This window comes from Panthera tigris, chromosome B2 (assembly GCF_018350195.1).
Source record: "Panthera tigris isolate Pti1 chromosome B2, P.tigris_Pti1_mat1.1, whole genome shotgun sequence".
In the NCBI taxonomy this organism is placed as follows: domain Eukaryota; kingdom Metazoa; phylum Chordata; class Mammalia; order Carnivora; family Felidae; genus Panthera; species Panthera tigris.
The window spans coordinates 141,844,210-141,856,249 of NC_056664.1; the positions used below are offsets into that span (position 1 = coordinate 141,844,210).

General features: G+C 44.6%; 1 protein-coding gene across 6 annotated transcripts in view; it reads left to right on the forward strand.

Moving 5' to 3' along the window:
- SYTL3 (synaptotagmin like 3) overlaps nt 1-12,040 on the forward strand; it is a 96,742-nt gene that overhangs the window by 27,863 nt on the left and 56,839 nt on the right. For all 6 annotated transcript variants that reach the window (XM_042987442.1, XM_042987438.1, XM_042987439.1 and 3 more), the window contains one exon: nt 8,818-8,882. In XM_042987442.1, the coding sequence (XP_042843376.1) occupies nt 8,818-8,882 (65 nt within the window). The remainder of the gene's footprint in view (nt 1-8,817; nt 8,883-12,040) is intronic.

Genomic DNA, 12,040 nt, shown 5'->3' on the forward strand with positions numbered 1-12,040 from the left:
CTTCTATCTTTAGGATGCTTTGGTAATGATGGGATTCGCTTTTGTGATATCTTTGTCAGATTCAAACTTACACTTAATGTTTTTTTTAAAGAAATTAACAAAACTATTTCTTTAAAAGGGAAGAGGGGTGCCTGGGTGGTTCAGCCAATTAGTTGGGCATTGGCTCTTAATTTTGGTTCAGGTCATGATCCCAGGGTCCTGGGATCAAGCCCCACATCTGTTCTGTGCTGACCATGGAGCCTGCTTAGGATGCTCTCTCTCTCTTTGCCCTTCTCCCCCGCTTGTGTACTCTCTCCCCCTCTAAAATAAATTTAATAAACAACAAATAAACAAGTGGAAAGAAATATGTCTGCCTAATTCTGCTATGTACTTTGCTACCCATATGAAGAATACTTTTATAACAACAGAAATGAAGTCATCAGATAAGAAATCAATTATTTCTTCCCCTTTGAAAATTGTAAAAACTTGCTAATAAGGCAGTGAAACTGTTAACTTGAACAGAGCCCTCTTTCAATGGTTACTTTATATTTAAGGCTCCATAATCTAGGGGCAGTAAATTTATGTTGCCTTATGCTTGGGAAAGGGTGGTAGAATGCACATAACATCCTAGATAATGTATAATCTTATGTGTTAAAGGTATCTGAGTTCATTTTCAGTTCGATTTAGGAACTGCAAGTATTTAAAATTTGAATCTTATAAATGCTGATAAATCCTGGGGTGTCTGGTTGGCTCAGTTGAGCATGTGACTTAAAAAAATTTTTTTTAATGTTTATTTATTTTTGAGAGAGAGAGAGAGAAGCAGAGAGAGAGAGAGAGAGAGAGAGAGGCAGAGAGAGAGGGAGACAGAATCTGAAGCAGGCTCCAGGCTCTGAGCTGTCTGTCAGCACAGACCCCGACGTGGGGCTTGAACCCACAAACCATGAGATCATGACCTGAGCTGAAGGTGGATGCTTAACCAACTGAGCCACCCAGGCACCCTGAGCATGTGACTCTTGATCTCAGGCTCGTGAGTTCAAGCCCATGTTGGGCATAAAGCCTACTTAAAATAAATGGATGAATGAATGAATGAATGCTGACAGATCCTAAGAGCTAGTGTATTGTAAAGCCTTCTGCCACCTGAAATAGCAAAATGAAAATATTAATGCTGGTTTTGACAACAATCTGTAGCTTTCACATATTCAGATAATAAGCTGGTGTTCATGGCAGCATTATTCAGAATAGTCACAAGGGGGAAACAACCCAGTGTCCATCCACAGATGAAGGGATAAAAAAAAATGTGGCATAAACATGCTATGGAATATCATTCAGCTATAAAAAAGAATGAAAATTTAACACATGCTAAAATGTGAATGAACCTTGCAAATATTATGCTAAGTGAAATAAGCTAGAAGGAAAAATGTATGATTCTACTCACATGCGGTATCCAGAGTAGAGACAGGAATCCACAGAGACAGAAATGTTTTATAAATTTTATTCATTTTGTCAAATATTTTGAAGTATCTATATTGTTATAAATTATTACTTTTATGTTTTATAATATCTCCCTCAGTAATTATGTTTGTCACCTGCACGGTTTTAGGATTATATTTACAATTAGTAAACTAAGTCTAAATTTTAATAGATTCAGGCACTAGTTGCCAATCTTTTGAGACCATGATTTGCCAATGGCAAGTTCTTCACTTTGATTCATTTTTCAATAAACTAAAGTGCCTCTTGAAGGATTTTTTGCCCCAGAAGAGCAAGTGGGTGGCATATTGTCTGAGTCATGGCATATTTGAGGATGATATCAGTAGCCCTCCCTCAAGCTCCTTTGAGCTATCCCTTGGATTTCTTGCTTTTGTTTTTTGTTTTGTTTTGTTTATTTTGTTTTGTTTTGAGAGAGAGAGAGTGTTGTGCAAGTGGGAGTGGGCAGGGGCAGAGAGAGAGAGAGAGAGAGAGAGAGAGAGAGAGAGAGAAGCGGGGGGAGAATCTGAAGTAGGTTCCACGCTCAGCATGGAGCCATCCCACAATCCCAGCATCAGGACCTGACCTGAGATCAAGAGTTGGACGCTCAGCTGACTGAGTCACCCATGTGCCCCGCTTGTTTATATATATACATATATATATATATATATATATATATATATATATATGTATGTATATTTTACCATGATTTAAAAAAATATATATATGTATATATTTTTAAATCATGGTAAAATATATACAACATAAAATTTACTACTTAGCGATTTTAAGTCTACAGTTCAGTGGCATTAAGTCTGTTCATGTTGTATGACCATCACCACCATCTGTTTCCAGAACTTCTTCATCTCGCAAAACTGAAACTTTGTACCCATTAAACAACAACACCTTATTTCTTCCTCCCGCTGAAAACCAGCATTCTATTTTCTGTCTCTGTAAATTTGCATATCCTAGGTACTCCTAGACGTAGAATCGTACAGTACTTGTCTTTTTATGACCGGCTCATTTTACTGAGCGTGATGTCCTCAAGCCTCCTCTGTGTTGCAGCGATATTGCAGGTTTCCTTCCTTTCTAAGGCTGTACATTCCATAGGGCGAGTATGTCACATTTTGTTTGGCCATTAGTTTGTTGATGGACACTTGAGTCGCTTCTACATTTTGGCTGTTGTAAAAAATGCTGCTGTGAACATGGGTGTGCAAATATCTCTGAGACCCTACTTTCAGTTCTTTGGGACATATTGCAGGCTCATATGGTCCTCACATGTTTAATTTTTTTATACTCTTTCCCGTAGTAGCTGCACCATTTTATAATCCCACCAAGAGTGTACAAGGACTCCCGCTTCTCCACGTCTTCGTTAACACTTGTTATTTTCAGGGCTTGGTTGGTTTGTTTTTATTTTTTGATGTTTATTTATTTATGTTGAGAGAGACAGAGAGAGAGAGAACCAGCAGGAGAGGGTCAGAGAGAAAAAGAGACAGAATCTCAAGCAGGCTCTGCACCATCAGTGCAGAGCCCAACTCGGGGCTCAAACCCACAAACCGTGAGATCATGACCTGAGCCTAGATCAAGAGTTGGACGCTTAACCAGCTGCACCACCCAGGCGTCCCTGTTTTTGATAATAGTCATCATAACGGGGGGGTGGGGGGGTGGGGGGGGTGGGGAAGGTCAGCTTGTTTTTTGACTCAGTAACATTTTCTTCAGTTGGATGTGACTATTCTGATGATCTTTTATGCCCCTTGCCCTTGCTTCTTAAAAAATACCTTTTAATATGTAGGTTGGCTTTGTTCTGTATCCCCCATTTGTGTTATCTTCTCCTGCAACATTTAAAAGTCTTTTCTTTTCAGTTCATGTTCTAGAACAGCGCCTCTACTGAGTCTGTGTCACTGATTCCATTTCCTAGGCCCTTAGTTCTGTTCCTTCTGGTTGGTCACCAGTCACTCCGCTTTTGTGTTGTTAGTTTCCTAGATTTTTCTTTCCGAAAAGAGTCTGATGTCTCTTCATGTCAGCCTGGCTTGTCCTTATGTCTTTCTGTTTCCTTCTCCTGGAGGCTGGGCTTAGGTACTTTTGAAAACCAAGTGCTTTCTGGAATGTGCCCTGGATTCCCCTGCGGTGCACCTTCTGAGAAGGCCACTTCTCTGGTCTTCGGGACTCCGTTTCTCCTGCCGGCTGGCATTTTGTCAGAGGCTCTCCATTGTCTCTTCAGTTATTACGTGCTCCCTATCTCTCGCCATTCATGTGGTGGTGCAGGGGAGTGATGGGGAAGCCCCCCTTCAATCTCTGGGGAAGACAGGGTGATGTGCAGCATCTAACCCGATTTGTTTTGAAGTTTACTTATTTATTTTGAGAGAGAGCATGCAAGCAGGGGAGGAGCAGAGATAGGAGACAGAGGATCCAAAGTGGGCTCTGCGATGACAGCAGAGAGCCCAATGTGGGGCGTAAACTCACAAACTGTGAGATCATGACCTGAGCCAAAGTCAGATGCTTAACCAACTGAGCCACCCAGGCGTCCCTCTAATCTGATTTTTATTGTTGAGGTCTTAAGCGCAGCTCTGTGCGGCCACAGTGGAATTTTTCTCACTTTTGTCAATTAGTTATCCGATGTAACAAACCAAGAGTCACAAACTTGTGGCCAACAGGCTGCATAAGCCCACAGGCCTTGTTTATTTTGGGGCCTGCGTCTAATATTTGGGGCCTGGGTCTAATATTTATCGTTTTAATGTCTTAAAATGGGCCGTGGGTTCTCCCGTTCACCGTGGCGCCCACTCTTCCTTACTGTCTCACAATGGCCCGCTTTCCTCATTTACGGTTTCTGCCCGGTGCCTGAGTCTGACACACATTAGACCTCAGTGCTTACCGCCAGCAGGGTCCCATCCTATCTCTTCAGTCCCCAGGGTGCTCCCCACAGAGCTGGGCATTTTTACTCATTCACCAAGCTGCTTGCATTCACTGGCCCCTGCCCTGCTCCTCAGTCACGCTTGGGGCTGTGGATACAGCCCTGAGAGTGACACAGAGGGGACCTGCCTTCTCTCTGCGGTCCAGTGAGGCAGAGTTATTAATGTTTCGCAAGAAGTGGTGGTGACAGCTCGATACAGTCATTTCTGTATCTTCATCTCGATTCCCCGAGCCCTCCCCTAGTTACCGAGGATTTAATCACAATGATCAGTCTTTTTTTTCCTGTAAAAATGTTGAAAGCCGATCTACTGAGCTGGCAGGAAAAAAAAAAAAACCTGTTTTGCTTTGTAACTAAAAACCATCTTAGATGCAAGATTATTTGAAGTAAAAAAAAAAAAAATCAGCTGTCTGCATGCACAAGGTTGCTCTGGCTGGGAATGACCACGCAGGTGGACAAGCTCATGCAAAGCGGTTAGGTTGATCTCAGTTTTACAATATTAGGCTTCTTCACTTGGGCTTTTTGCAGCCTGTTTGTCTGGTGAGCCACCAGGGCACTCTTGAGGCACCCTGGCCATCAGGACATTGGGTGGAGAACAGATCTGCCCAGAGAAACGTGCTTCTGTAGGCCTTCTAGGAATCCTGACTCTGCAGACCGACTTTCCACTTCTTGTCCTTTGCATGGTGGAAGATACATTAAGCAACTCCAGGGACATCATGCTGACTTTCTGAAGAGCATCCAGCGTGGATGGGACAGCTAGCCATCTGCAGATGCAAGTAATTAGATGCAAAATAACACTGCCTTCCAACAGGCCTGTTGGGCTCACTGCTCGCTGAGAGTAACAGGTCAGACTTTCTTTCTGTTAGGGTCATCCGTTCATTGTATCATCGAACGAGTGTGTATGCTGGAATTTGCAGAGGGCTTTGCAACTGTTATTTCCTGTTTACTGATGAAATGACAGCATTAGCAGAGGTCAAGGCTATGAAAACGGACGCTGGAACCTCCAGAAGTGTAGTAAGAGCTGGCTATGCACCACGAGCTTGGCATTTATGATGATAGTGATCCTCATGCAGTGTTACTGACAAGGTCAGGCACGGAACTCAGGTCTCCTAGTTCTGCATCTTCTGCCGTCCCCACAGCCCTCGGCTTCTGCTTTTTGAGATGTATTTGGCAATTGATGGAAGAAGTTTGAAAGACGCAAGTCTCCATTCTGAGGAATGTAAAAGCATTAGCCCATTGCTGAGCTCAGAAAATGTTCCAAGAAGCTTTTTTAAAAAAATTTTTTAAATTTTTTTATTTTTTTCAACATATGAAATTTATTGTCAAATTGGTTTCCATACAACACCCAGTGCTCATCCCAAAAGGTGCCCTCCTCAATACCCATCACCCCCCCCCCCCGCCCTCCCACCCCCCATCAACCCTCAGTTTGTTCTCAGTTTTTAACAGTCTCTTATGCTTTGGCTCTCTCCCACTCTAGCCTCTTTTTTTTTTTTTCCTTCCCCTCCCCCATGGGTTTCTGTTAAGTTTCTCAGGATCCACATAAGAGTGAAAACATATGGTATCTGTCTTTCTCTGTATGGCTTATTTCACTTAGCATCACACTCTCCAGTTCCATCCACGTTGCTACAAAGGGCCATATTTCATTCCAAGAAGCTTTCATAGGCAGATTCTGATCAATCATCTGGGAAGAAATAAACGCTTCTTCTGGTTACTGTGAGTCAGTCTACCCTGCGCTGGCCCTACTGAGGACAGATGTGATGGTGTCATCACTGCAAGATCTGCTCACCTCTGTCTTAGACGATAAGAGCAACAAATGGTCCCCCCTTTGCAGCTTGGGATTGGTGTGCACAGGGAGCCTTTATTAAGGGTCTTAGGGAATCATTGCTTAGGAACGGCTGGTTCTGCAAGAAGTGTTTAGGGAGATCCGGCTCAAATCTGTTCTCGAAGCAAACAGCCTCAAAAGTAAAAAAGTGCTGTTTGGCATGTGGTTTAGGACTGTGGCATTTTTATCCTTCTATTATTTAAACACAGACAAGCCCGAGAGACCAAATTTGTGCAAGTTTGTGTCCAAATCTGTCCTGCCAAATAAGCTCCTGTTGAACTTCACAAGTACTCAGTTGGGATGTTCAATTAGATGACTGGCACCAGGCGACGTATATTTTAATTCTGTCTGAAACCTAGAGCACTAGGCTAGAGGAGGACTTGGTAATAAAACACTGACTTACTCGGGTGCCTTCAGCTTCCCCCCTCCCTCCGCTGAGCTCTCCTTTCCTGGCCATGCACCTGGGCGCTTACTTCTCAGCCAGGCACCTGTGTCTGGCTAGCCTCTGCTGACTGTAGGGGGTGGTGGTTTGACTCACTGATGAATTCTCAGCTCCGACCTCCTTCCGGTCTGAGCCCTTGCCCCATTCCCGGCCCCCGCTTGTATACGGATGCTTTTGGACACAAGGATAATGGCTGCAAAGCGTGACAGCCCTGATTAGCTGAAAGGGTCACCACCACCAGGAAAAGAAATCCAGGAAGTGGAGTTCATCCATTCGATGGAAGCCTCCTGGTTCCACATTTGATTTTGCTCTTTGACTCTCCTCATCTGATACTCAGACCTTGCCCTGCTGATAAAGATGGAGGAGGCCCCCACAGGCATGGAGAAATTGGTGGGTGTGGCCCTTCGAGGGGTGTGAATTCACCACTGGCCCATTTATCTCTCCAAACTTCCCCTGGTGGTTGATCCCTTGCTTGCTTTCTTGCGCCAGAGGGGGCCCTTTCGAGGTGCTGAGTTCTCAAAGACTAGATATTCAATTTTATGGTGCAAACTTTTCTCTGTCTCTCTAGACACATATCACAGTTGAACATTTTATATATTTTGGCTCTGAACGGTAGTGACTGATTATCAGAATTCTTCTATCACAATTTATAAATGCCCCGTGTATTTTTCTCTTGTTCTAGTCGCTAAGCATTGGGAATCATGGTTTACTTACTAATCAGAGAACATAATAGTTTCTAACTAGACGAAGGGGGAAAGATGGTTAGTATCTTCTAACAATTACTAGAACTCCGTAGAGAAAGAGGGTATTTCTTTTAAAAACATGGAGATGGACATATATTTGTGAATTTGCTTACATTTACAGCAATTGTAAGCATTCATTCAGAAAAACGCATTTGAGTTCATATATAGCCTAAAAGAACCCAGTGGAGAACACTTATTTCGGTAAACATAGACGAGAATTTGTAAGGTACAGTTTTAATTTTTCTTAAACTTTCATAACCCAGGAATTGGCAAGTTTTGTGGCACATCATTTTAAGGGTGTGGATAACTTGTAATATCTGTGTGTTTACTTTTTTGTATCCTAAAAGGGTGTTAACAATTCTACATTTCCAAGGTTTTTTGAGGTTGACAGTGGCTTCTCCAGAAATTTGGGAACTGTTGAAGAGCACAATGCATTTGGGGACTTTGGTTTCAGTCAGTGAGCATATAAAGGGCCCTGCATCCTGTTCCACATGTGACCAAGACTGGAGGTGTAGGGGTGTAGACGTACCCTAGCGGGTGTTGGCCGAGCAGCTGGGCAAGAACAGGTCATTTCCCCTGTTTCTCAGGTGGTCCACTCGGACCCAGGTCCCGGATCTCCATGAAGTACACTGATCCCATATTCCAGACTTCAGGGCCTTCCAGGAAACTTCTCAGCTACTCTGTTAGCTCTTAGTAAACGTCGTGGTTAACACAAACTAACCTTAACCTAACCTAGGGATGAGTTCCCTCTTAGCCAAATAGGCAGCGTTGGATTGTGTGTTGACTATCCTTCACGCCACTGTTTGCTGCTGTAAACATAATAAATTGATCATTTTTTAAAGTTTATTTATTTACTTTTGAGAGAGCGTGTGCATATGCATGAGAGAGAAAGCGGAGGAGGAACAGAGAGATAGGGAATGAGAGAGAATCCCAAGCAGGCTCCACAAACACAGGGCTTGAATCCATGAACTGTGAGATTATGACCTGAGCCAAAATCAAGAGTCAGATACTCGACTGACTGAGCCACCCAGGCACCCCATAAATTGACCATTGTGGTGGCAGTTTTGTTTCTCATTGTATATTTCTTCAGAAAACATTAAGTACTTAATATGTGTTGGTCATACACATATGTTAGTATGCAAACATTACAAGTACGTATTACATGTAGGGTAAAATATACCCAAGCATAGTCTTCCAGCCTTGCTGCTAACTAGTCAGATCACTTAACTAGTCAGATCGCTTAACTAGTCAGATTGCTTAACTAGTCAGATCACTTAACTAGTCAGGTTGCTTAACCTCTCTAGGGGATCTGTAAAGTTAGCAGGGGGAGATCAGAAACATGAACTCTGAGGAATCTTGCGAGACTAATCTTTTGTGAGACTATCTACCTCCCCCTTATGAGCCAAATACGGCACCGACCACATCGCTATCTGAGGCTTCCTGTCTGCTTGTTTTTCAGAAATGTGAAAATAAAAACTGGAGAATGGTTCTTTGAGGAACGAGCCAAGAAATTTCCAACTGAAGGTAAATGCCCTTAAGTTTTTACTAAAGTAAAACGATACATTCCCAGTTTTAAAATATTTGGTGTTAAGAGTTGAATACACAAGACTTTACAGGTCCTGGTAGACAGGCCTTTCCTTTCTGACCTCTAGTTCTGCTCGGTTATGCTTTCCCCCCCCCTGCCCCCTGGCCCACCCTGCTCAGCACCTTTGACTGCAGACCACCCCTCTCTAGCTCAGTTCTAACTGCTGAAATCCGCCTGCTTTTCCCTGCGTGTGGGAGTGAGGTCTCCCTCCTCCGAAACACGGGCAGCTCTGGGTTGTCCATCTTTTCCAAAATTTGTGGCAAGTGCCTTACGTGGTATTACTATTTGCATACTTCCCTTTCTCTCCATAAGCAGAAACTATGCTTTGAAAATCTAGTCCCTTACAGCACTAAGCACAATACCTTGTTCCTGAGACTTGGCCAAAATGACTGAATAACTGAAGGCCACGGAGAGTGAACAGGATTAGAATTTAGCAGATGTTGATGATTAGGAAGCGAGCACATGTCGTGATTGTAGGAGCGTGAATGCGCATATGGTCTGGGTACCACAAGAATATCTTACAGAGTCTTTGCAAAGCTGATGTAGTGGTGTAATTGGTAGCTGGGACTGGAAACCAGGGGGAGAACTAATTTTGCCTCGGTAACAGAGGTGCCCACATCAGAGGATGTGAGCTGCATGGGCAGGAAGACAACTTTTCAGACAAAAGCGCACGCACGTGTCATCAAAATAAAGCAGAGCTCACATGCTCTGTGAATCACATTCGTCCATGGTGGTAACACACATCCTCTGACGTGTGTGACAGCGGGGGCTGCACACAAGGAGCCCAGGCTGACCTAGAGGGAATGGGGCGGCTTGAAACCTTTTTTCTGCCGGAAAGAAGCTATGTAGCCACAACCCCAGATGCGTTGTGAGGAAAGGAAGCCATTTGTTGGAGTGTTGACACTCTGCTTTTGTAAAAGGCACGGTCGGCTGAAGTTGACATTCAGTCGGCATTAAATTCTCTGCTGGATCATATTCCTGACTTTCCTTACTCGAGAAAAAACGATGTTTTTTCCAAGTTGATCAGAAATCTGGAAGGAAGCACAGTGCTAACAGGCAGGCTGAAGCAAAAGGGTGAGCGAGTGCGTGTGACCTCACCTGGGACACCGCTTCTCAACCCTTTTCCTCACCGCCCACCCCCCTTCTCTCCCAAGCAGCCTTGTTAACACTGTTTCCTAAATACTACCCGTCCGTGAAAGTTTCATATCTCAGGTACATACCTGTTTGTGTACCGAGGCCTTCTGGAGCACACTAAGATTTGCTTCTTCCACTAACTCCTTTCTCTGGCCCCTCGGGGCCATCGTCCCCATTTAGGGCATAATCTAGGCGGGCTTGGCAGCGTGAGGTCTAAGTTTTAGGCTTTGTTTTGTGACTTTAAAATACTTTTTTTGGGGGGGGGCACCTGGCTGGCTCAGTCGGTAAACCTGTGGCTCTTGATCTTGGGGTCGTGAGTTCAAGCCCCATGTTGGGGAGTAGACTGTACTTAAAAAAATAATTTTCTTGTTGGAGGGCTGGGATCTTCTTCAGGTGGTAGATTCTCATTTTTTTTTCACTCAGTTTCTACTTCACAAACGGTAAGACTGTAGGGAGTGAAATTCCTGTAATTTCTCAATAATAAGTCTGGGAAGACCTCTCCTGGCAACTATTTTATGCACTGTTGAAAGTTTTAGTATCATTATTTGAATCAGGGAAATTGATTTGCAGGCCGGAACACAGGTGTGTGCATGCGTGCATGCGTGTGCACGTGCGTGTGTGCGCGTGCATGCTCATTATCTTCTCATCGTCTTTCTGGCACTCTCCCAGTGAGTAGAAGTGAATAGAAGGTGGCGGCCACCTGAGCTAAGGACTGAAACTGAACTCCTGGGTCTCTCTTTTTTGTCCACTGACTTTCCACCAGCATGAAAATATCAGTAAGATAAGAAAAATCAGACAGTGAAAGGCAGCCTGAGACAAAATCATCCTTTTATTGTTTCTCCCAAGGTGTGAAAGTAACAAACAACAAAAAAAGAAAAAACCCCAATTCCTTCCTCCTCTACTCTTGCTTCGTCCAGTGCTGAGGTGTCTCATTTCTTATTGTCCAATTTGGGGCGAGATGTGCTCAAAATGCGTGGAAAGACCCAGAAAAGTGTCGTGCTGGGGGAGCACACATGGTTCTGTGAGCTAAACCAGGGGTAGGTGGGGGTTGGCAGGCGGGCGTCGGGAAGGGCAGTGGGGGTGAGGTGATGAAGGCTTGTCTGGACAGGTGGGAACTCTACCTCACTTACATCTGTGCCCCCTGGGAGAGAAGCTGGCACAGTAGTTGAGGAGTTGACTTGAACCCAGGCGCGGTATGCTCTGAGGACCAGTTAAGAAAATGGAAACCACGTGGGGCTTTGAGCAAAGAGAATTTAATTTAGGGAATTGGTTAGACAGGTATTATTGGAGGAAGAAAGGCAAAAAGGGAGCCCTGTGGGAACACAGCGATGGTAACTGCAGGAAGTGGGTACCAGGTGGGCCTCTTCTCAGCGGACGCTCCCAGGAACCTCCCACCTTCCGGTCTCTCTGGCACCCCCTGGTGGGCCCTGATGGGGAGCCCGCGGCAATCCCTGCTCTGTGATGTGTTCCAGACTCCGATTCTGCGTATTATCCAGTGTTTGCTGTAATGGTGTGAACACGGCTCTTCCCAGCCTTCCACATCCTAATCCGAAGCCAGAGAAACGAGATGGTGGTTTAAACCACGAGAGAGTATGAGACAGCTCAGATCTGTACCTCTTTCTATTTCTGGGTAGGAAATTCCTCCAAAGTGTAGTGGGTTAAACAGTCAGTATTATTTTACGTGGTTTCTGTCTCCAGCTGGGGGCTTGCCCGGGGCTGGAGGATCTGCTTTCTCCGGGGCTCACGCACGCACCTGGCGAGCTAGTGCCGCTGTCGCAGGAACCCTGGGTCCCTCCACACCTGGGCCTCCCCACGCGGCTGCTCGAGTGTGTTCACAACAACGTGGTGGCTGGCCTCCCCCAGGCTCGTGGGCCAAGAGAGACAAAGGCAGAATCCTACCCTTTTATATTAAAAAAAAAAATTATTATGGTAAAATACCCACGGCATAAAATTTACCATTTTA